Source organism: Syngnathus floridae, chromosome 4 (assembly GCF_059516105.1).
Source record: "Syngnathus floridae isolate MCC-2025c chromosome 4, RoL_Sflo_1.0, whole genome shotgun sequence".
NCBI lineage: Eukaryota > Metazoa > Chordata > Actinopteri > Syngnathiformes > Syngnathidae > Syngnathus > Syngnathus floridae.
In genome coordinates, this window is record NC_142416.1 from 17,058,304 (window position 1) to 17,081,073 (window position 22,770).

General features: G+C 43.8%; 3 protein-coding genes across 8 annotated transcripts; 1 reads left to right on the forward strand and 2 right to left on the reverse strand.

The window, feature by feature from the left end:
- Positions 1-55: 55 nt before the first annotated feature.
- LOC148399533 (UPF0575 protein C19orf67 homolog) lies at positions 56-2,766 on the reverse strand. 3 transcript variants are annotated; one of them, XM_088372428.1, is made up of 7 exons: positions 2,622-2,766; positions 2,110-2,213; positions 1,876-1,983; positions 1,144-1,223; positions 776-961; positions 567-707; positions 56-454 (listed from the first exon to the last, which is right to left on the reverse strand). In XM_088372428.1, exons 2-7 carry the CDS (start codon positions 2,194-2,196, stop codon positions 319-321), a joined length of 738 nt encoding a protein of 245 aa, XP_088228554.1. In that variant the 5' UTR covers positions 2,197-2,213; positions 2,622-2,766; the 3' UTR covers positions 56-318. The 3 variants fall into 3 exon arrangements, with proteins under 3 accessions (XP_088228554.1, XP_088228551.1, XP_088228553.1); XM_088372425.1 differs by having other exon boundaries at positions 1,144-1,253; positions 2,622-2,765; XM_088372427.1 differs by having other exon boundaries at positions 1,144-1,253; positions 2,643-2,729.
- A 351-nt stretch (positions 2,767-3,117) lies between these two features.
- Positions 3,118-6,395, reverse strand: LOC148399534 (UPF0575 protein C19orf67 homolog). Of its 3 annotated transcripts, none has more exons than XM_088372424.1 (8): positions 6,377-6,395; positions 5,536-5,644; positions 4,953-5,211; positions 4,759-4,882; positions 4,538-4,650; positions 4,268-4,441; positions 4,061-4,198; positions 3,118-3,603 (listed from the first exon to the last, which is right to left on the reverse strand). In XM_088372424.1, exons 2-8 carry the CDS (start codon positions 5,618-5,620, stop codon positions 3,375-3,377), a joined length of 1,122 nt encoding a protein of 373 aa, XP_088228550.1. In that variant the 5' UTR covers positions 5,621-5,644; positions 6,377-6,395; the 3' UTR covers positions 3,118-3,374. The 3 variants fall into 3 exon arrangements, with proteins under 3 accessions (XP_088228550.1, XP_088228549.1, XP_088228548.1); XM_088372423.1 differs by lacking the exon at positions 6,377-6,395 and adding an exon at positions 6,151-6,362; XM_088372422.1 differs by lacking the exon at positions 6,377-6,395 and adding an exon at positions 5,860-6,133.
- pkn1a (protein kinase N1a) lies at positions 6,319-22,748 on the forward strand. 2 transcript variants are annotated; one of them, XM_088372417.1, is made up of 24 exons: positions 6,319-6,544; positions 6,911-7,064; positions 15,507-15,701; positions 15,993-16,098; positions 16,173-16,321; positions 16,442-16,562; positions 17,554-17,699; positions 17,788-18,001; positions 18,078-18,272; positions 18,490-18,599; positions 18,770-18,913; positions 18,985-19,060; positions 19,373-19,508; positions 19,707-19,791; positions 20,203-20,282; positions 20,365-20,440; positions 20,505-20,596; positions 20,681-20,857; positions 20,935-20,997; positions 21,064-21,140; positions 21,221-21,363; positions 21,495-21,602; positions 21,673-21,753; positions 21,907-22,748. In XM_088372417.1, exons 2-24 carry the CDS (start codon positions 7,044-7,046, stop codon positions 22,108-22,110), a joined length of 2,799 nt encoding a protein of 932 aa, XP_088228543.1. In that variant the 5' UTR covers positions 6,319-6,544; positions 6,911-7,043; the 3' UTR covers positions 22,111-22,748. The 2 variants fall into 2 exon arrangements, with proteins under 2 accessions (XP_088228543.1, XP_088228542.1); XM_088372416.1 differs by lacking the exons at positions 6,319-6,544; positions 6,911-7,064 and adding an exon at positions 14,713-14,867.
- Positions 22,749-22,770: the final 22 nt, after the last annotated feature.

Here is a 22,770-nt window from a genome sequence, read left to right on the forward strand (position 1 = left end):
CCACCTTGAAATTATCATTTGAACCAATATTTTTAAAACGCATTTGACTCTTCCCTTACATAACGTGCTTGTGACATTTAATATTTACCAAAAGAACATTTGACATGTTTTCATCCTCCATCCACATTAATTGGCTGATTCAACCCAGTCCACATTCAAAAGTCCAATAATAACTCTTGATATTTTAAATTAAATTTCAGCATTTAATCCCAATTGCTACAAAAACTCAATTTTCTATGTTAATTAGAAAACATCCTGGCAAAAATCCTGAAATCTACTTGTAATGAATTAAAATCCCCGATTCAACTTATTGCACATTTACAAAAGCGCTGCCGAGTTCATGGATGACATAAGTAGCTGCAGCAAGTGTTCTGTGGCTGTGCAACTTGTTGGTTCTTGGCTGCCCATGAAGAGGAGCTTCTCAAAGGCGCCCTCGGGGACTTCACAAAGCACCCTGAACAAAATAAATGCCTGTCACATGATACATTTGAGTACTTCAAAATTACAAATTGTATGACAGCCTATGAGTATGACTGAATATAATTAATTAATTTTCATTCTTTTACCAGTCAAAGATGGTCTCTGTGCAGGGGTCAGGCTGGACCTGAATCCACTGACCAATGGACCACATCCGCACCACTTTGGAATCCGGATTGTCACCATCTGCGTGCAAGTTGGGAATACTCTCCTCGTAGCACAGGTAGTAGCTGAGCAGAAAAAAAATATTTTGTTTCAAAATATAATCAAAAAAGTAAGCAAAGAGGAAAAGACTCACTATTCTGTCTCAGGTTTGCTCTCGCCATCTTTTGGACAATTGAGTCGATTCACATTCCAGCGCATGCGCTTGAAGAGTCCGGTGTTGACTCTGGCCAGGTACGGCGTGGGCTCACAGTAGCGGAATGTCGTTACGCTCAGCCTCAGTTGCTCCAGCACGATGCGGCCCATGCAGAAGTGAGATATGCTGGGAACGAAGGAAACCAGAATTGGCAATTGAATCTTTGCCACAAATCGACACTGATTTATTTGTATGATGTTTATTAGTCAGGTGAGCCAGTTCAGGTGAATTTCTGTCTGGAAAAATAGGAAGTTGTATTTGTTTATATACATAAATGTAATTGTGTGTTTGTGTGTTCACAGGCGTACTTGTCAGGCTCGGACTCGTCCAAAGTGATGAGATTGCTGCTTGCCAAGGTTAGCAACAGATGTTCCAATATGTCACACATCTGTTCAGAGAATTCTCTGAGCTGTACGAACTGCACACACACTCACACGCACACACACTCACACATTTTATTTATTTTTCACGTTTTTGTAAAGTTAGTGTTCCTACAGTTGTGATCAATGCATCATTATTTAGTACTGTTACTTATTTCCAGTAGGGTAAAAAATAACCCAGGGACTGACCCAACGTTTGAGCTAACCCAAAATGTTTAATCAAATGAACAAACTATTTTTGTTATTGTTGTTTGAGGGTGAGGTCACATATAGCCCAAGTTTTGGGGTTGATTAATTGGTTCGTCAACATTTTGGGTTTAATGAATAACCCCAAAAGTTGGGTTGTCCTTTTTTGGACCTAATTAGGGATTTTTTTTTTTTTTTTAACCCAATTGTTCTTACAATAACCATTTTCGCAGCTTGTCTATTCTAAACATAACCCATGAATTGTATTTTATTATGCGAGAAATGAACTTATAAAAACATAAAATGCAAACTTTTTGATGACTACATTGATGATTATCTTTATTATTAAATGTAAATTCAATAACTATTACTAGTACACCTTGGCAATAATCTGTAACCAACAAGTAGCTCTAACTTTCCAAAACCTCTGTCGAGTTTTTATCATTGCTGAAGTACAAATATTAAAGTTTGTACCATGTCAGGGGGCAGCTGGATGGTGCGGGTTGCCCATTCCAGGAAATTAAAGTATGGCTGGCAGGCATCGGTGAAACTCCTCACCATGGCAGCTTCGAGTCCCGATTGCTGGGAATGAAGTCATTTTGACACAGTACAGAGAATAATAACCCCATGCAATTGGAGAAACAGCCTTTATGACAAACGTAAACATCCTGACATGCAGGTGGTCTTGGAACTAAGACGCCCACTCACCGTTGACCTCCTGATCCTATGGCGCACTTGCACTGAATGCCTGGGCAAATTGTTGACCATCTTCGCTTCAACGTCATTTGGTGACATTCTCTTTTAGAAAGTGTCTATAAATTAAAATGCATTAAAATATACGCCTCTCAGCAAATATTACTTGTTTGTGTCACGGCTGTAGTTCAATTGATTTTTATTTACAAATTCAAATTTCATCTTCTGCCCAGAGCCTTCATCTGGATCAGGACATATACAGGCCGGTTTATTAGCATCTCTGGTTTATTTTATTACAAGTGCTATTACATAAACATTGGACAAAGACAGATTATGAATTTTGACAAAATGGCTGCTTTAACTTAAAAGTGCTGATTGGCTGATCAGTTTCAGGCAATGATCCTTTTTCACATGTCCTGGTTGATGTTGGGAGCCGTTTTTTTAAAAAGTATTTCATGGGCAGCAGAACTTGACACATTTGACAGCATCACTACTATATACCCGACAAATATGTTATTATTACATACCCGTAGCGTCTCTCAAATTACCTTTGCAGTCTTCTGTGGAACTGATATTCTTATTTTATACTTGACAGTCGATATTGAAGGATAATAAATTATTTTATTCTTTGTCACACATTATCAAAGACAGATGACATCATAGACACCACCCTGAGTTCCAAATTGTAGTATGTGCTTTATCCTTTCTGTGTTTTGGTTTAAATTGATTTATTTAACCCCGTTTCGACATTTTCTTTTCCCCCCATAGCCTACAGATTGTTCAGGTTACAGGTTAACAGGCTGATTTTTTGTCACTTGGTTTTTAAGAAGCAATATACTATAATAGAATAGAATGCCCTTCATTGTCATTTTACAAATTAGTTGTACAACGACATTTGAATCCTGATTATGACGTAATGCTTTTGTTATGAAATCTGAATGACCGACAAATATGTGCGAGGAATGTTTCAGGTGAAGTGCACTGAGCTGAATGCTTGTTTACAAATAATATTCCAAAGCAAAGTATAATGAAGATGTTTTAATAAGAACTCTGCAACATTATTTTACAAGAACAATACCAAAGGTAAATTTTAAAATGTCCAAAACTTTTACAAACTCTTATTTTCACAATGACCAAAATATCAAAGACTGAGCCCCACAAACATGCATAGTGTTAATTATTTCTAGACAAAGTATTGTGGATAAATTTTGCAAACAATGTAAAACGGCCAGTCTAACTAAACAAGTTCTGCTTATGGAGAGATCCTATTTTGGCTTTCCTCAAAACTGACATCCTGCATATGCCCCTGGTCCAAAACTATTGTAGTTTACACCAGAGTAATATTCTCCTGAAGTATCTTGACTGATTCTCAAGTCTAACAGAAAGTTAATGTTCTCCAGAGACTCGATCAACTGCAGCATCTGGTCGTTGGCTGTGCGGCTGGACGGCTCTTGTTTGCCCACAGACAGCAGCTTCTCAAAGGCGCCTTCCGGAACATCACACAGCACCCTGAAGCAAACACAGTGCTCCTCCGATGTTTGTTTTGCTTGTGAAATATGAATTAAACAGCCACAATCTACCTGTTTGTATTTAACTCAGGAGGCAGCCATTTTGCCACTTGCTGTCGACTGAAAATGACATCACAGGTGCCTGTTTTAGGTCACAACCAATCAGGGCGCACCGGTTTTCTGAAGCTGAGTCGTGATTGGTTGTGACATGAGCTGTCAAATATGATGTCAAAACAAAATGGCTGCCCCCTCAGATGGATTAAAACAGGTAAGTTTTGCTGCTTAAATCATATTTTACCAAATCAGAATGCTATATTTAGACTAGTGGGAGTACATACAACTTTTAGGAAAGAAAATTATGGGGTTGACTTAATCTTTAAGTCTTTGGGAGAATAAACACCGTGCACACATGACTGAAGTTTAGTGACAATAACAAAAAGAAATTCTTTCTAATTTACCAGTCAAAGATGTTTTCTGTGGAGGGATCAGGCTTCACCTGAACCCACTGACCAATGGACCACATCCGCACCGCTTTGGAATCCAATTTGCCACCATCTGCGTGCCTATTAGGAATATCCTCATAGCACAGGTAGTAGCTGGGGGAAAAAAAAATGTTAAAAAAATCATGTGGATGGGTAAGGGAAGAATAAGAAAATAAGACTTACTACTTGGTCACTTGTCCATTTGCTCCATCGAGTCTCTCCACGTTCCAGCGCATGTGCTTGAACAGGCCGGTGTTATCCTTTACCAGGTATGGCATGGGCTGACAGTAGCGGAACGCTGTCACGCTTAGTCTCAATTTAGTCATCTCTATGTGGCCGATGCAGAAATGAGACAGACTGAGGGACAAGAGAAGAGTAGCAATAGATCAACCTTGTCTACCACACATGAAGCCAAACATGAGTGAAGTTGACCAATGTGAAAAAGAATTGTACTTGTCAGGATCTGTCTCGTCCAAAGTGACAAGTTTGCGGCTGGCGTAGGTCTGCACCAGATTTTCCAATACATCGCACAGTTCCTGAGAGAACTCCAACAACTTCTGTGCATGCTACAAACACACATGCAGAACTGTATATTTAATATATGACAAGTTCATCTTTCGCTGTAGGAAGGGAACTACCCTTCATCAAACTTAGAAACTAGTCTGTGTGTGTACCTTAGTGTCAGTGGACAACCTCGAAGTTCTGGCTGTGGTTTCAAGGAAGTTAAAGTAAGGTTGACATATGTGAATGAAACTTCTCAGAGCTGCAGCCTGAAGTCCGTTGTCTTTTTTCGCCTCACTGCAATACAGCACGGACGGATTGTATTTTCTTTATGTTTTGTATATTTTATCCAAACATAACCTCTTACCCTTTGACGAGTTTGTTGTGCAGGTTATCTGCTTTGGAGACGCTAACCTGGTTCTGCGGCGGTATAGACAACAGGTTTCGTTTCATCCTCTTTCGTGGCGTCAAGGAACTTGACGATGGATGGCCACTGAGGAGCGCTGGATCTGCTTTGCTGATGGAAACCTGGATCTGCGGCTTCATGGACCTCAGGTTCCATTTTAGCCTCCTTTCTGGCATGTAGGAGCTTGTCAATGGATGGCCACTAAGGGATGGTGAAGCCTCTAAAAAGAAGATTGTATTACTATGTATGTCCCTGTAGCTTATTTGTTCACTTTTGTACATATTATTTTTATCGAAAATTTATTTTTGATTGAAAAGATGCGAGTGGGATTTAACCACATAACTCGACAGGATTGTCAAGGAATAAACAATACCCATAACTTTCACACACTTACACTAATTAAAATGACAAGTTTTTGATGGTATACATTCATCATTTTGTATGCATTGTGTACAATACTAGCAGAAAGTGTGAAGAGAAAAGAAAGAGTTGATTGCTGATTGCGCTGGATGACAATTGCGAACCGAGGTGATCGCCCACTCACCGCAGACCTCCTGCCGTATTTGCTCCGACTTTCCTGGCAGAGTTTCCTCCTCTTTAGCTTCGGAATCTGTGATGTTCGTTGACATAGTCGTCACGCTGTTACAAGTCGCCTGATTGAAAATTAATATTATTAACGGAAGGAATGAGCAACGAAGCAGCTCGCGATGCTAATCGTAATAGCTAAGCTAACCACTAATGGCGGTCAGTGATAGCCGAAACTACCGTCAGAAGACGAGACAAAAATAGGAAAAACTAATCTAATAATTAGCAATTAGATGCGTAACCTCTTTTTATGTTCATGGTCGTACAACAAAACTAAAATTACCTTAAATGCCCCTGGTGCTATTTCTACACGAAGACGGTGATTCTTGCTGCAATTAGCGACGGAGGTACGTAACTTTGTATGGTGTGTTCACTAAAGTATTTTTGTTAAAATTTAAACAATTGCTTCCCTACAGACAGGTAACTTTTGGCATCATTCGTTTCCCTAATAACCATAACTGTCAAGTTGTGACAATATTAAAAATAAAATAATTTTTTTGTGAAAAAGTACTTTATCATCTAGGTAGAAGCTCTGCGTACAACGAAGAAATGCATTTAGGCATAATAAAATTACGTTTTTATCCTAAAAGATGACTGATATATGGTTGCCTTGACAACCACGCAGCCCGCCGGTCACGTGACGCATCTGGGCGCGCTCCCGCTGCGCGCGCCTTGATGAATGACCGGGTAGTGTCGGGATCGCGCGCGGCCACGCAACACCAAGAGTTATAGTTGTTCAAGTGAAAGAAACGCTGCCCGCCATCCAAAACGAGTGTTTCGTCGTGATGCAAGCGCCTTACGTGTTCATGCCCCGCCTGTTCTTGTTTTAAAACGCGGCGGGTGTTCGCGGGCGCGCGCACGCACGTTCTGACAGGCGGCGTCCTGAGTGTCACGTGATCCAGAGAGGAGAGCGAGGTAACGAGCGAGGCAGCGAACGAAGCGTGTGTGAGGCTTCACGGATGTCACCGGTGAGCGAGCTCTCGAGGAAGAACAAGCTCCTGTTTCTGTCGCTATTTTTCACTCACAAGTAGCCGTGGATGTGACTTTTTTTTGCGGCAGCGCGAAACGGAAACGCCGCCGTGTAGGCTGCTTTGAATTTTTTTCGTGGGGTTCATTGTTGTACGCTGCCATTGTGGATGACCCCCCCCCATTCGGATTGGATGATTTACTGTGAGACGGAAAGGCAGCGACCACGTTTTTTAACTGTATATATGTTTGTATAACTATATTTGATAAAATAAAATAAAAGTACGTGAGTGGAGAAGCTCGGCAAAACAACAGGGTGGGTCCACACCCAGGCGAGGATTACCTCCTGACCGCCTTTTTGTCAACAGGCTGTTTGGACAAAGTTGAGACAACATCCATCATTGTTGTGCCATTGTCTCGGAGCTGATTGGCGAGGGCTGGGGAGGATAAGCCCCACATGAGCACAGGTTGTCCGGCAGCGACACGGCGACAGGCACCGCGATGGCCAACGACTCAGTCCAAGTAAGTTGATCAACGTTCGCTTTTAATTGCCCTGCCTAAATCCCTCCAGGTTATGTGCTGTTAACTCAAGTATATATATTTTTCACGTTCTGAACCTTCATATTTTGACAAAAAAAAGAATATATTTTTGCTTTAAAGATCTCTTAAAACCACCTCTACTAAACACATCAATCAATTCTACCCCTGCAATGAAATGCTGATATTATACTACATATAATATATTCAGTATTTGATTCAACTTTTTGTGTTTTGTGAAAATAATAGTTCACTATTTCAATTGTCTGTCATGGAAATGGATAGTTTGTTTCTGATTAATAATTGACTGTAGGACACCTCAGTGTTTGCGACCTGGCCGCAGAGCCCACATAGTGTTGAGTGTAAATTATATACATACTTTACTGTTTTGACTAAAAACAAAAAGACCTCTTGACATTTATAGCAAATCCTCTAGCAGGAGGGTTTAGAATGCGGAATTATCGTCTTTCATTCCACGGAGTTTCTCTCCATGTCACAATGACATTTTAGAAATGGATGTGTTGATGTTTTAAGAGTGGGGTTGCAACACGTAATTAAGCATCGCTAAAAATGTCACACAGCAGACTGCGCAACAAGTTCATCTGTTTTTTTTCAGCAAGTTTGCGTTCTTGATGCAATGAGGGGAAGTTGTATGTTATTCTTTTAGGGGGTGAAATAACAATGTTGCATTCTAGTAGTAGGACCTAGTCAATTTAGGGTCACTAAGGCAGGATTACACTTGTGATGACCAAAGAATAGACTGATCCTGCACTATGAAACTAAATCCAGGTTGTATCATTTCACAATTTGTCGAGAGATTCGTTTGCAACTTAGGTTGTGGAGCTGTTGAAGGAGCTAATGAAGGCTTTCTTTGTTTTTATTTGCATCCGGATCACATGGGTTGTAGTAAAAATGAGACGGTCTGATTTTAATTATACTGCTGACGTGCTTGGCGTTTATCAGACTGCTTTTAAAAGCTTCACATTGGGTGACTTTTCCATTTGAAGCGGTCCTAACGCTTTGCTTTGACACCGTGGTGTTTCTGGGTCAGGCAGAAGAGTTCCGGCATGGATGGAGTTGTTCCATTACATTTGCATGCTCTACGAAAAACAACCGGTGTTGGAAAATGTGCCGAACGGATACATGTGTCTCGCCATTTTGGCCTTCTAACCAGTATAAGACCGAGGTAAATTATTTAAAAACATTGCAGGACTTAAATGGAAGACAAGTTCCTCTTTTTTTTTTTGGGTCATACTTCCAGGAAGATAACCACAGTAAAGTATGATTTGTAAATATCAATAAATATTTCTTTGTTTCTATATTCTATTATACTGGAAACCACCCAACTTCTTTTTGTAGGGTTTTTAATCCCTCTTAAGACAAAAAAGTGTTTGTAAACTTGAATAAATAGCATAGCTTAGCATAGCATTGCAACTACAACATTAATTGTATGGCCATTTTAATTCATCAGAAGAAAATAATTCCCGAAAAATTCACAATAATGGTCCCTCCCTTCCTCCCCCCAAAAAAATACAAAATCTACACTCTTCCCCAGACGTGTTATTTGTCTGCCTCACAGGAAGGCACTATTAAACACCCCCCCATGTCAGACTTGCTCGTAAAATATACAAGGTGAGGCGAGTACATCACATTGATAGATGTGCGGTCATTTTGTCTCTCGCGTAATGTTTTCGCGTGGTCTGTGTTCACAGATATAGAGTCCTCTGGGGGAATGCACTGGAGTACTCCTTACAAGGCTATGCCATGACATAAGTAGACAGATATGCACACAGTCGTGTTTTGCCTCTGACGTCACTGCCCTGCTGGCAGACATGCATGCGCAATCCTCAGCAAAGCTTCAGCACCTGACGACGGCTCAAATTCTCCTTCATACATTTTCCTTTCGGAATAAATGCAAATGATTCAAACGAACGCACACGTAGAGTATTAGTTTGATGCGGTTGTCCTCCGAGGCTCACATGGCCTCGGCCCCCCGAGGGCAGAGGGTCTAAAGGGCATTATGCCGATGCCGACAGCGCTGTGCCGCCATGGCAGTACAATAGCAGCTATTGTCTGACAGCCACAACCTAGTTCGCATTCAGTTCACTGCCAGTTCATTTCCCCACATCCTTTGACTGAGGCGGTTGGCGACCACGCCCTCACCAGTCGACCAACCAAACCCAATGCTGCGTCAGTCACTGTCATGACCGTAAGCTCTCGTTAAACGAGGTTTGTGCATCCGGGTTGGTATTTACATTCCTTTTGTCCACCCAATGAAAACATTTCATAACTTTTCAAAGACCCTGAGTGACCTTTAAAGTCTTGGTCAATCGTATTCCAACAGTAAGAGAGTATATTCTCAGTTAAACTATTTAATGGAGGCCAAAAAACAGATTGACTCTTTTCTGCCAGATGCTGAAGAAGGTCTAATCTTTCCAAAATGCTCCCTATTGTGTGAGGCAATATTAATCTGATAGAAGTAGCTCATTCATCCACTAGTATTTTTTTAGTGCTCTCCTAAAGGCATCCATGCAGGTGAAAATGTCCCCCTATGTCTGCTCAAGGCTTTCATTTAGTGTTCATACATTCTCATGCAGGGCCAGGCCTGATATGTCAACACCAGCAGCCTTGACGTACCTTGACCCTTGACCTTCCCTGCCCAGGGCCACATGCATCGTTCGCAGTGCCGTTGCTGTCGTGCTGTTTAAACGTTGACTCTTTTTTTGCCAGGATGCTGGAATAGAAACAGTGAACATCTTTTGACTTAGTAACTCGTTCATCCTCTTGCTTATACCATTGACCCCCCCCCCCTCCAAAAGGGGGACTGCTGTTAAAAAAAATTTGCACAAAACAATGGGCCGCCTTAACAGGATAAGCGAGGCACGCTTGCCTAGAGCTGACTCGACAAACACAAAAGCTCAGCTGCTGCGAGCGCACGTGTATCTTAGCGAAAACTAGCCTCGTCACGCCACAATGCCGAGCCGATCAAAATCATCTTAAAAGTAGTAAAAATTGTAACACTTGTTTGAAAGACTCGCAATCAATATTCAGCCATTTTAGTTTGTCTTTCCCAGTGATAACCTCGACCGAACTGGAGTGCGGATGGCTCGTTTTGAGTTTTGTACAATGTTGCTCTCGGGTTAGCGTACCCCCCCACCCTGTTTTCCTTGACTCATTCTCCTCCCTTCTCTCTAAAGTACAGCTGTTGCCTTCCCTCCCGCTAAAGCCAACGCTTTGTTTTCCCATTTGAGTTGAACCTCAAGAGCTATCATCGTCTGCTGGGGGATAATTAGAAGGAAAATGCTTGTCGGGAGTATCAAAAACCTGAAAAACAAAATTCATCATTGGTATTGCTTAAGTAACCTTTGACTCATATTGTAAAAATATCTCTGTCTTCCAATCTCTCTGAATATATATTTAAATAATGAGTTGTGAATGTTTGTGTGTGACTTATATAATTGGGCGAAGGAGAAATCCCCACAAACATTCCCTCGTCTCAACAGTGTGTGAGCGGATCAAGTTACATTGAATTACACACGAGTAAAGACTTTGGAATGACACATTGAAATAATTGCATTGTTTCTTATCCCAAGTAAGAAATGACAGCCTCTGTTACTCAAAAATAGTCACTTGAGCCATAACAGAAGACACGAAGAGAAAAAAGGATGTAGTGTTTGGCTAAAATGAAATAATTTATTCCTACGCACTGTTTTTAAGAAGTCTAGTTTAGCACAGTCGTAGCAAATATGCTACAAAATGTGCCAAAATTTGCTAGAGCAGTTTATTTCCCATCCTATTGTATTCACTCTCATGGGACAATTAACAGAGCGTTTGCTGTCCAACAATATCTGGCTTTTAGGTAATAGACTAAAAACGCTCCCCCCCTCCCTTTTTATCAAATTAAATCGTCGCTTCCGCTAAGCGGCGGGTACTCAATCAACTCTAAATGATTTACACAGCCTTGAGGACAACCCATCAAATTATAAACCTTCACTCGTGGTATTTTTGCTGCCATTTTTTGACACCAGTTAGTGACATGGCGTTATTTGGTGCCCTCAACGTGGCATTGTGTTGTAAAACACACACATGCGCTACACAAGCCTGCTCCGCTGGTCTTTACAGCTGTTGACACACCTAAAACAAAACCACATAGACAAACACAGGCATGTTTTGAATCCCTCGAGGATCTTCTTACCCACCTCGGGTTCAGTTTTGATCAGCTCTGTTAGAGTTACAGAATTTAGAAACTCGAGCAGGTTCCGATTATGTGCGAGTGATGAATTGTATTTGGCAAAAAGAAGAAGAGTCACACAGTTTTATTAACTATGACACACATGCATGACCGGTTTAGCAAGAGAAACGAGCCCGAGTGAAAACGCTTGCCAAGGAGGTTTTGTTAAATCGTTACATAACTCGGGCTACACTCAATGTGAGCAATGTCTTTATCGGTGGACTGTCACAGAATATTTAGTATGACTTGGATATTTTAATATTGAAATCAAGAATAAAAAATATTACACATAAAAAGTGAAAAGAAGGGTGTCAAATTATTCACTGATTCCAGAAGGTCCCAGATCATTTCTGAACGATTCAGTGTTGGCTTCAATGACGATAACAAATCGAGTATGGACAGCTCACCAAATATCCGAAGCCGAGTTTCAGTGGCAAGTAGCAAAATGGCCGCCTCTACACTTTGTTTGTTTTATGCCATGTGTTGAAAATTGAGATTGGGATTATGTTTCATTTCCAATATCTCATCTTCCGTGCTTGAGTAGCTCCTCAGGTCTCATCCTTACCACTCTCACCGCCATCCGTCACGCGGACCCCAACAAGTCGAGCGACATATCTGAAGGCCGAGGCCACAAGTTCATTTTTTTCCCCATTATAGAACAATGCTACGATTGTGATGTACGATGGCGAGTCGTATGGAAAGGAAGCTAGCCGTGAAAGGTTCCTCGGCGGCGTAATGGCAGCCTGATGGGAAACCTGACATTGTTGTCATGTATAGCCTTGAATCATCTTTTCCTGAGGTCTGTTTGGTCCTCATCCCGCCTGTCTGATGTTTGTCTCCACTGCCAGCGGCCTCTCACGGGGGCCTTTTATCAGTCAGCGGCCTCTGGCGCTGACACCCCCCTTTCCTGCTTCTCTCCTTCCCCCTCGATCTTTTCTACCACCACCTGTCTTTTCTCCCAGGCTGCTCTTTTGTCCTCTCACGGGGTCTTCTTCGCCCATGTGCTCCTCACCGTTTCTGTTCTGCAGGAGCTAGGGAATTGTTTGCTTGAAAGAAAACACTTCACCTAGCATCACTGGTCAAACGTCTTAGGAATGCTCGCAGATGTTTCCTCGGTGTGACGTTGCATAAACATGCAAAAGCGATCAGTCACCGTTTGCACACCACGGCAATCGTTTGGGCTCAAGGTAGAAGTCTCTCGCGGTGACTCCAATCTTCTTTCCACAGAGGGGAGTGACGCAAAGCTGAGCTGACATCATATCAGTGCTACTACAGGCTAATCAGTTGTGCTGACCCGTTTCCAGCTCTTTACGTTAATAATGCCGCCTCTCACCATCTAGCTTGTCTCCGGGCAAATCATCGAGACCTGTCGTAGCAATCACCAGTCAAGCCGCTCTCACTGATGTCCTCTTGTAACATTACCAGAAAAAAAAGAACGTCCTAGTCATCGTTTTTCCTCTCGTCTATTTCTCATCAGTCCGCTAATTGCAACTAGCGCTATCTCGCTCCTTATCTCGACTGGTTTAGGGTCTTATCAGGCAGTTTAATTCTCCCTGATGCACGAGTAGCAGAAATCCGCAATCACACAGTGTCCTTCGCATAAATCCAAGGTAAGAATTTGCCAAAGCCCTCACGAAAATAGAGCCTTGGTTGAGCAAAACATTCCACACCGAGGCCGACGTGTGTTTAAATTCCAATCTGGACTCGCTGTAAACACAATTTCAGAACTTTTGTCATCCTTATCGACAAAGTAGCTCAATGCACTCGCCGGTGTATGATTGACAGCTGTCAATCAGTCCTCAGAGCTACAAGATGTCTGCTCACCTCACAAAGCACTGTTCCAATTTTTCTGACAGTCTGGGCAATCTTCACCAATGCTCGACTGACTTGAGTTTTCATTTACCCTGCACGGATTCACGACCCGCTACACCAAATGTCACAAGACTAACCCCAAAGTGTTTTTTATCTACAGCACAGTCAAAACCAATGTTTCGTAAAAATAATCCTGTCACGAGCCACACCCCGTGACACTATGTCCACAAAAACAACAAGTTTGCCATTTTGTAGCCAAGTTGTCTAGCTTACAAGGGAAGCAAAAAAAACAACAACATGCTATTACGTTAGTATCGACAAGACCGGACCGGTGATTGATTTCAGTTCTAGACACCCGTTTCTATCTCTTCCTCCCCTGGTGCTTATTTGTCTGGTGTGTGCTTCTACCCCATGACCCTCTCGGCGGGGCCTCATCCATCTCTCCTCCCTCTCTTCCTGTCCCCTTCATGCTCTCCCTTTGTTTGACACACGCTGCCTCTCTCGCTAGTTGTACTCGTCTAGCTGGACGAACTGCAGCTTCCCGGTGGCCGCAAAAATTCTCCTTCCGACACCCAACCAACTATTTGCGTGTGGGTTTTTTTTTTTCGGGAAATGTAGTCAAATGATCATCCATTCCCATGTCCTCCTCGTTTTATTTATTTTGGGTGGACTCAAACTCTCTCTTGATGCATCTATGCCTTGCGGTCATTCAGCTTGACATTCTTTGCAGGTTTGTTTATCCCCCACAGATTGCTTCGAAATGTCTTACGTGGCACTAAAATAAAATAAAAAAACGGAAGCATCTTTTAACCGGAATATTTATCGTCACTCATAAGTAACAGGCCTTATCGTGCCATACCATTTCACACACATCTAACTTCACTTTTCGGTCCAACTTCGTGCCGCTAGCGCTGTCGAATTAAATTAGCTCAGGCTGAGTCATCTGTGCCGCGAGATGTCGCCGTTTTGGTGAGGTAACGCCGGGTCGCCAACCTGAGGGTGAAAGAGTTGACATCTTTTCTTCCATTTGCTGTGTGAGTTCAAAATTGGACCTTGTTGTTTATATTTTTGGTCAAATAATCTCGTTATTCCATTTCTGGAAGCTGCTTTCCCTTCCATCTTTTTTTTTTTATTTGAGCGATTAAGAATTTTTATTTGAACATGTCAAAACTATGGAGTGAACTTTCTCTTTGAATATTGTTTTCTACCGTTTCCTCCTCCCAACTTTACGCTCTGGCTTTCGTCCAATACTTCGAAACACATCCTTCCCTCGTTTCCACCCTCAAGAAGAAAAAAAGGATGCCGTTATGCGCTGATTTCAAACTCAAGCGTTGACTTGACACGACCTGAGCGCGATGGATTCCCCACAATGATTTATGAAACCTTGAACAGGACGGAAATGTTGATGTATGGAGCGTCTGTCGCCCTTTTCTCTCGCTCGCTCTCTCTTTCTCTGCTGACAACGGTGGTGAAGTTTGCAGAGGAAACAGGAAAGGCCTGAGTCGCTTGGTGTTGGAACTCAGGACGGATATCCTCTTCAGGAGCCGTGACCCCTCCCCTCTCACTTAACTCTCTTTATCTCCTTTTATCGGGTTTCCCCACCTCCAAAGCAACCGCATATTGTCCACATTCGGGCTCAGGAGGGCTTCGAAGGAAGGTGTCGCGTTCCTCTTGGTTTTCGGATCATCAAACCTGAGCAAACTATGTGTTGGCATGGCGACGAGGAGGATGAGGACAGCTCGGAGGTGACGTTTTGTCGGCTTGTTTGTTTGCTTTGTGTGTTCCTGTAAAGGCAAGTGGCGCTAGGACCGGCTGTGATTAACGCTCGGGGTGTTCCTGATGGAGTGTTTGGGTTCAGTTGGAATGTTGCTTTGTGACATTTTTCACAAAACCATTGTGGTCGCACTAGAACAAACTCAACAGACATTTTTTTTTTTTTTTATCTACATGATGTTAGTTTTTACCGTGTCATGTTTCCTCCGATTATGGTTATCGACACAACTCCAAGTACCTGTTGGTACGGTCGGAGCTAGCATTGCTATTGTTGGCTAACTGGTTAGCAAAAATATTTATTATGTTACTCAGTCCTTATCAGGGGGGAAAAAAATCTTACCACAACAGTTCAAATACACTTTTAGGTGTGTCCAGGAGTAACATTTAATCTTTATGATTTTAAAACACAGACTGAGTTCCTCCTCAAAAATCCCCCATCTGTCCCTTCCTACCTCCTTCCTCCCATTAGACATCGCTCAGTCCTGACCCAGTTTTTTTTTTCCTCTTCCGGCATACTCGCCATCAACACCTTTCCAAACTGGGAGCCCCCGATGTGTTGTTATATTTTACGATCGCTTCCTCAATGACATCTCCGCTTTTCTTCTCTCCAGAGTGACCCGGACGGGCTGTCGCTACTAGAGCAACTGGGTCTGGACCAGAACTCGGATTTCTCCGACTCAAGCGTGCAGCAGATCCTGGATGAGCAGCGTGAGAGGATTCGCCGGGAAATCCGCAAGGAGTTGAAGATTAAAGAAGGAGCCGAGAACCTGCGCAGAGCCACCACGGACAAGAGGAACGCTCAGCAGGTCCGTTTGAGCCTAAAAGTTGTCACCATGAAAATTCATTCACAAATCAATGTGCAGATCGGCGGTGCAAGCAGGAAACAAATTTAGAGAATGACTCACATTCTATTTGTGAGACCGAGTCTATTTGAGGGACACACACTGAGGAAATATGTTAATTACCACCACTGGAATGATAAATGGTTGTAGTCCAGATAGCGAGACAGATTCCCGCCCTGTAAAGCCCGACATTTCTCCCAAGAGAGTTGTCAAGTCACAACCGAAGCTCTCTAAACTCTCGGTTGAATCCTTCAGGTGGAAACCCAGCTCAGGTGCTCCAATCGGAAGCTAGATAACCTTCACGCCCAGCTCCAAGAACTGGATGCTCACATTGTGGTGAAAGGAGGAGATGAGAATAAAGGTAAATTGGCCGTAGCAATTCTCTGCATGATGTCAATCTTGGTTCAACTCCAACCTTTTCTCTTGCTGTTCCAGATGAATGCCCTCAGTCCCCTGGGACGGAGAGCAGAACATCAGCCCACAAGGAGCGCATCGCTGCCCTGGAGAGACAGCTCAACATTGAGCTCAAGGTCAAGCAAGGAGTTGAGAACATGATCCCAATCTACGCCAATGGCTCCACCAAGGTACTTTATTTACCAAGACTCAGTCGCAAACAAATATGAACGCCACTCTCGCAATCTGGAATCGTTATTTCAATCTAACATCGTCTTCTAATGTTTGCTTCTTCCTGCTTGTGCCATCAGGATAAAAAAATGCTGCAGACGGCCCAGCAAATGCTGCAGGACAGTAAAACCAAAATCGACATCATCCGCATGCAAATCCGCAAAGCCGTGCAGGCCACCGAGCACAACGACGACGGGCAAGGTATGTGCAAGTTAGCTTCCGCTCGGGCATTCGCACTGTCTTGCTCAAGGACACTCGGGCAAAGCGGGAATCAATCAGTTGACCCTCCACTTACCGGATAACCGAGCCATGGCCTCCAAATATTAAGATTACTTTTTATGACCCAATAATTTTGTCCTTATGGTTCTTTTTTTTTTTTTTGCTCCAGTGCTCCCCCTATAGGCGTGTCAGGAAGGGAATCCAGACATGCTTTTTGCCTTCTAACAAGTCAGCATAGCGTTAAAATAATTTCATGATTTCAATCGATTATTGCTTGATTCAATTTATCACACTCTCCTTTCCATCACACAGAAAATCTGAATTTTTTCCATTCATGTCTCTTAAACCGAACAGATTTTCTCGCTTGATCCAGAATTATGACCCTTCAGCTACTGACGTCGTCAACTCTCCCATTTTTTTTTTTTATTCCGTGCTGTGCTCCCACATTGACAGCCTGGAGTTATTCTGGTTCATTTGAAGCGCGCGCACACACACACAAGTACACACAGGGGAGTAGGTTGTGGGTCTCGTGTACACAGACGGTCTCCAGGCGCCACACCCCCTGAAGGGGTCATCTCGCGGAGTCCATGCTCTCAAGGCACAACACCTTATTAGGAGATACAAGCACCCATAATCCACCTCCACTCCCACCGCTCATATTAACCCCCCCTCAATTCCTCGAGCTTATCCCTCATACTAAATTTTAAACAACTCACAAATCTTGGACATTTTTAATACTGTAGTATTTTTACCCACCACGTTCAACAGCTGGCCAAAGGTTGTGCTTATCTGCTCTTTGTGCATTTGATCATCTTCCACCTCCTCCTCCTCCCCTTGTGCCTTATCTGCTCCATGGGAGCACATTGGCCCTTCTTGAGAGACCACGTCTAAGTGAGGCCACTCAGATGTCGTCCTCCAGGATGACCAAAGACTGCGTAGTGACGATCGATTGTGACGCGATGTCTTCTCACAGGTAACCACGACATGTGTGGGGTGGAGCTGCGCATCGAGGAGCTGAGGCATCACTACAGGGTCGAACATGCTGTTGCTGAGGGAGCCAAAAACGTGCTTAGGCTTCTGGGGGCCAGCAAGGTTCAGGACAAGAAAGCCATTTCGGAGGTAAGCTTAGGTAACTGAGGACAAAGATCATTTCCCGAATATGTGTGAACATCCACAAAGCTTGAAGCTGCTTCTCCTCCGTGCACAGGCGCAATCTCGACTGAGCGAAGCCTCTCAGCGCTTGGACCTGCTAAGGGATTCTCTGGACCACCGTCTTGCCGAGCTTCCTGAAGACCACCCCAAGGCCAATGTGATTAAAGAAGAGATGGTGCTGTCCTCCTCACCGGCCTTCAGTTCTCGCCATGGCGCCCCCTACGTACACAACCAGTACAGCACCCTCAACAAGCCCTCGCCTCTCACTGGTATGAGGCCGGAAACGAGACTTAATCCTACCTGAGGCGAGAGCTTACTCTAAAACTGGTTCCACCGTGTGCTCAGGTACCTTGCAGGTCCAGCTACTGGGCTGCGTGGGGTTGCTGGAGTTGGTACCAGGACGCAACAAGGGGACTGCTGTTATGTTGCCTTGTTACAGCCCCGGGGATACGCGCTCCTTCATGAGGGGCAACAAGACACTCTACGGCCGGAGCGGTTCAGTCAGCGGGAAGACGCCGAGCAAGACAGAGGAACTCTCGTGTAAGGATGACATCATCGTTGATGCGAGGCTAATATCAGATGTTGCAGCCGGGCAATTGTCATTTCCGCTCTCTGATTGTGAGACAGGAAATCCTCACATTGGGCTGCATCAGAGGTTACGCAATACCTCAACACCAAATCATCTAAAAAAATGCTGACTATGTTAAAAGTGCTAATGCATATTTTTATACTAAGTATGCTGGATGTGTTTGTGCAGCCGAGGTGAGCGCCGTACTCAAGCTGGATAACACAGTGGTGGGTCAGACAGCTTGGAAGACTGTCGGGGAGCAGGCGTGGAACCAGACCTTCACGGTGGAGCTGGAGAGGGTCAGTCACTTTTTTTTAAATTAATTCCAACTTAAAAAAATATGAGTATGAATGACAGCCAGTTTTGCAAAACTTTGTATTTAATTAAGATACAATCTGCTGATGTTATCGTGCTGCTTTTGTTGTCACGTTTTGGAAAAAAATATATATAATCGACCTGCATGTTGTAGTCGAGGGAGATGGAGATTGCGGTGTACTGGAAAGACTACCGCTCACTGTGCGCTGTGAAGTACTTGAAGCTGGAAGAGTTCCTGGACAACCAGAAGCACACGGTTCAGCTGGAGCTGGAACCCCAGGGCCTGCTGTTAGCTGAGGTAGAGCTTTAAGCCCTTGGAACGGAACTAAGTTACACGCAGCGATTTTAATAATTTTGCTTGATTTCCAGGTGACATTCTTCAATCCGGTTATTGAGAGAGTCCCTCGCCTACAAAGACAGAAAAAGATCTTCTCCAAGCAGCAAGGTGAGAACATCTTTTGTCTAATTTGAATACTAGATTCAGTCATCAGTCAATTTAATTTAGCTAATAGCAACCTCTAGTGGTCAACAATTTTTATTTACAGTATTTATTTGAGGGACTGACAGTTTCATGTGCCACTCAATCAGTGGACACTTCATTAGGTACACTTGCATGATCTAAAGAGGTCCACTGCAAATTATATTATATTATAATAAAGTAATACTTTTATTTTTTAATGAAAGAGATCAGAACGTCCCTTAGGAGCGAGCACTCGCACAGTGTATTTAATCACCTTGTGTTTGTTTATAATTCCAGGCAAGGCATTCCTTCGAGCTCGCCAAATGAACGTGGACATCGGAACGTGGGTGAGGCTTCTCCGAAACGCCATTCCCACCGCCAACAACTCGGGAACGTACAGTCCCAGCGCACACAACCTGGCGCTCAATTCCGGGTGAGACGCACATGTGGCCGCCACTCGTCGACATGGACCCATCAGCAACCCTCCAACCTTTTTTCCCCTTTTTGTTGGAAGCCTCCACCCCCCACGTCTAACCTTCCTCTTGTTTGTCTTCTCTCTGTTCATTTGTGCGTCCTCTGCTGCCGCCGTGCCCCGTGTCGCTCTCGCCGCTGTCTCGTTGGGCGCTTTCAGGGAGATCTCCGTGGAGAAGCTAAGTCTGGATAACGACTCGCCGATAAGAGGCGACTACAAACGAGATGCGGAAGTGCACACACCGGTGAGACAGACAGACAGACAGACAGACAGACGGGGGGGGGGGCAAGAGGGAGCTATGAGTGCGTTTGTCATTTTGCCATATTCAGTGACTTTGACGAGTATTTCTACTGTTATTATTTTGCACCAATGCGACCTCCAGTGGACAGAATTAGCAACAGCAGTTATTTATATGGAATATTGTAGTGAATATCTTCTCTGTTTTAAGGATTTTTTTAGCATTTTTGCTTATTTCACAATATGAATTTGATGAAATAATTGTTGGCAGATACCCACAAATACTACAAAGGCTCTTATAATGAGGCTTGTTACTGCCTCAGTGTGTGTGACGCACATCTCAACATTGTGTTTCCCTGTCTTTTTATGTCCGCTCGTGTCTTCTCCCCTCCTTCATTCCTTTCGCCTTCCCTGCCAGGACCGCCCGCCAATCATCGAGCCCTTTACCCTCCCAGACCTCACTCCTGAGCACCCTGTCCGAATCCCATCTGTCAGCAGGTATGCATTTGCATGCCGGAACGCGTTACACAATATGCCACGTGCCATAAGTGTCTGGTCAAACTTTCCATTGCGTCTCCAGTAAGCGGAAGAAAGGCCCTCTGTCCCTCCAAGACTTCAGGCTGATAGCCGTGTTGGGGCGAGGACATTTTGGGAAGGTATGCCAGCGGATTTTAATCTCAAGTGTAGCTTCAATGAAATAACGTACACGTCCGTCTGCAGGTGCTGTTGGCCGAGTACAAAAAGACGGGCACCATGTTTGCCATCAAAGCTTTGAAGAAAGGTGATATTATAGCACGCGATGAAGTCGAAAGGTGGGTTTGAGTAGTTCCTTGTATCGGACAATTAATAGAATGTGCTGCCAGACTTTAATCCTTTTTTTTTTTCCCCCCCTTCAGTCTGATGTGTGAGAAGCGCATCTTCGAGACGGTCAATATTTCGCAACATCCCTTCCTGGTCAACCTCTTTGCATGCTTCCAGACTCCAGAACATGTGTGTTTTGTCATGGAGTACACGGCGGGAGGCGACTTGATGATGCACATCCACACCGACGTCTTTACCGAGCCACGAGCCGTGTATGGAACTAAAACGATTTGCTGGATGTTCTTAATGGAAAATATATTTCTCATGGCGCTCATGTGTTGAATTTCAGGTTTTATGCTGCCTGTGTGGTTCTTGGACTGCAGTTTTTGCATGACCATAAGATTGTGTACAGGTGAGTCGAAGACTTAGAAAATATTAAAATAAAAAATTAAAATTGACCACGCATGTCCCGTTATAGAGACTTAAAGCTGGATAACCTGCTGCTCGACACAGATGGCTATGTGAAGATCGCCGACTTTGGCCTGTGTAAAGAAGGTAAATATTGATTACCATTGGATGGCATGTTGGATGAGGGTCATGCGATCGATCGGGGACAATTTCTTTCTCTCACGTAGGCATGGGTTACGGGGACCGCACCAGCACTTTCTGCGGGACGCCAGAGTTTTTGGCCCCCGAAGTCCTGACTGATACATCCTACACCAGGGCAGTGGATTGGTGGGGCCTGGGGGTCCTCATCTATGAGATGTTGGTGGGAGAGGTGAGAAGTACACACAAATAGATGAATAAACTTCATCGTGTCGTGATTAAATGTCAATTTCAAATCGATGTCGCAAATGGCGTCACAATACGACCCTGCTCATTTCCACTTCATTGTGGGTTTTTTTGTAGTCGCCATTTCCAGGTGATGATGAAGAAGAGGTGTTTGACAGCATCGTCAACGACGAAGTCCGCTACCCGCGCTTTCTCTCAACCGAAGCCATCGCTATCATGAGACGGGTGAGAATGACAAATGTGACACACGCTAGTGACACATGTACCCACTTTGTGCATCTGTGAACATTAACAGCTGCTAAGGAGGAACCCGGAAAGGCGACTGGGCTCCGGTGAGAAAGATGCAGAGGAAGTGAAGAAGCAGCCTTTCTTCAGGGTGAGGAATTTCACCTCTAAATTCTTGATGAGATAAAAAAACTAACAAACAGGCACTAAGAATTAATGAAAAACCGCTCAGTGTTATAAACCTGTAAACAAAAAATAAACGAACACATCGCTTTTATTTTTTTTTTTACCTTTTCATTTTCAGAACATGGACTGGGAAGCCCTGCTGCAGAGGAAAGTGCCTCCTCCCTTCGTCCCATCCATCGGTGACAAGGAAGATGTCAGCAACTTCGACGAGGAGTTTACGACAGAACAGCCGGCCCTGACGCCTCCCCGAGAGCCTCGCGTTCTTACGCGAAAGGACCAGGACAGCTTTCTGGACTTCGACTACGTCTCGGACATCTGCTAGTGGAGCGGGGATATCGTTCTGCCGCCCGCTCGACCTCCTGTATGATTGTTTCGTTAAAACACTGTGAATGAATGTGGGTAGCACTGAAGTTAGGTTTTCCACATCTGTGGGCTTTTATAGGCTCAGGCTGAAGGAAATTGGGTAAATTATTGGCGGGATGAAATACGTAGGAGTCGCCCAGCTGCCTCTTGTTACCGATGCCTTACATTTGTACTCTTATCAGACACGCGGACCAGTTTTTATGTTGTCAAGGCTTTGTATAGAGCACCGGGAAGAGTGACGCAATGATCTGCGTGCATACTTTTCACTGTTTTGTTTTGTTTTTTTTAAGACTCAAGAAAACATGACCTGTTAAAAGTGTGAATCCACTGACGACGAATTGACGCATTCAGATGTGACAGGAAGTTGAAAACAGGGTAAACGGACCACTGTCTTCACGTCAACGCCGCCGACGTTTTCTTATTTATGCTGTACGGATTTTTCACGTGACCACTCTACAGCTGTGTTTGGTGCAAATGGACTTTGGACAACTGCAATATTGCAAATACCCTGCACATACGTTGTTTTTCGATTCGGATTCGTTCGGGGTATGTTAATTGCAATAAAACAGCAAGTGCAGTACGCACATGCCACAAATATCAGTGTAGCATTTCTGTGGCT

What these genes read in the sequence shown, in the direction of transcription:
- LOC148399533 (XM_088372425.1), bottom strand. Translation starts at nt 2,196, where the DNA reads ATGTCACCAAATGACGTTGAAGCGAAGATGGTCAACAATTTGCCCAGG. An exon ending in GACGAGTCCGAGCCTGACAA is followed by an intron (nt 962 to 1,143) that starts GTACGCCTGTGA and finishes CTTCGTTCCCAG; the next exon opens with CATATCTCACTTCTGCATGG. An exon ending in AGCAAACCTGAGACAGAATA is followed by an intron (nt 708 to 775) that starts GTGAGTCTTTTC and finishes TTTTCTGCTCAG; the next exon opens with CTACTACCTGTGCTACGAGG.
- LOC148399534 (XM_088372424.1), bottom strand. Translation starts at nt 5,620, where the DNA reads ATGTCAACGAACATCACAGATTCCGAAGCTAAAGAGGAGGAAACTCTG. An exon ending in GGTTGTCCACTGACACTAAG is followed by an intron (nt 4,651 to 4,758) that starts GTACACACACAG and finishes GTGTGTTTGTAG; the next exon opens with CATGCACAGAAGTTGTTGGA. An exon ending in ACAGAAAACATCTTTGACTG is followed by an intron (nt 3,604 to 4,060) that starts GTAAATTAGAAA and finishes TGTTTGCTTCAG; the next exon opens with GGTGCTGTGTGATGTTCCGG.
- pkn1a (XM_088372416.1), top strand. Translation starts at nt 14,826, where the DNA reads ATGTGTTGGCATGGCGACGAGGAGGATGAGGACAGCTCGGAG. An exon ending in GCACAACGACGACGGGCAAG is followed by an intron (nt 16,563 to 17,553) that starts GTATGTGCAAGT and finishes GTCTTCTCACAG; the next exon opens with GTAACCACGACATGTGTGGG. An exon ending in AGGGCCTGCTGTTAGCTGAG is followed by an intron (nt 18,914 to 18,984) that starts GTAGAGCTTTAA and finishes CTTGATTTCCAG; the next exon opens with GTGACATTCTTCAATCCGGT.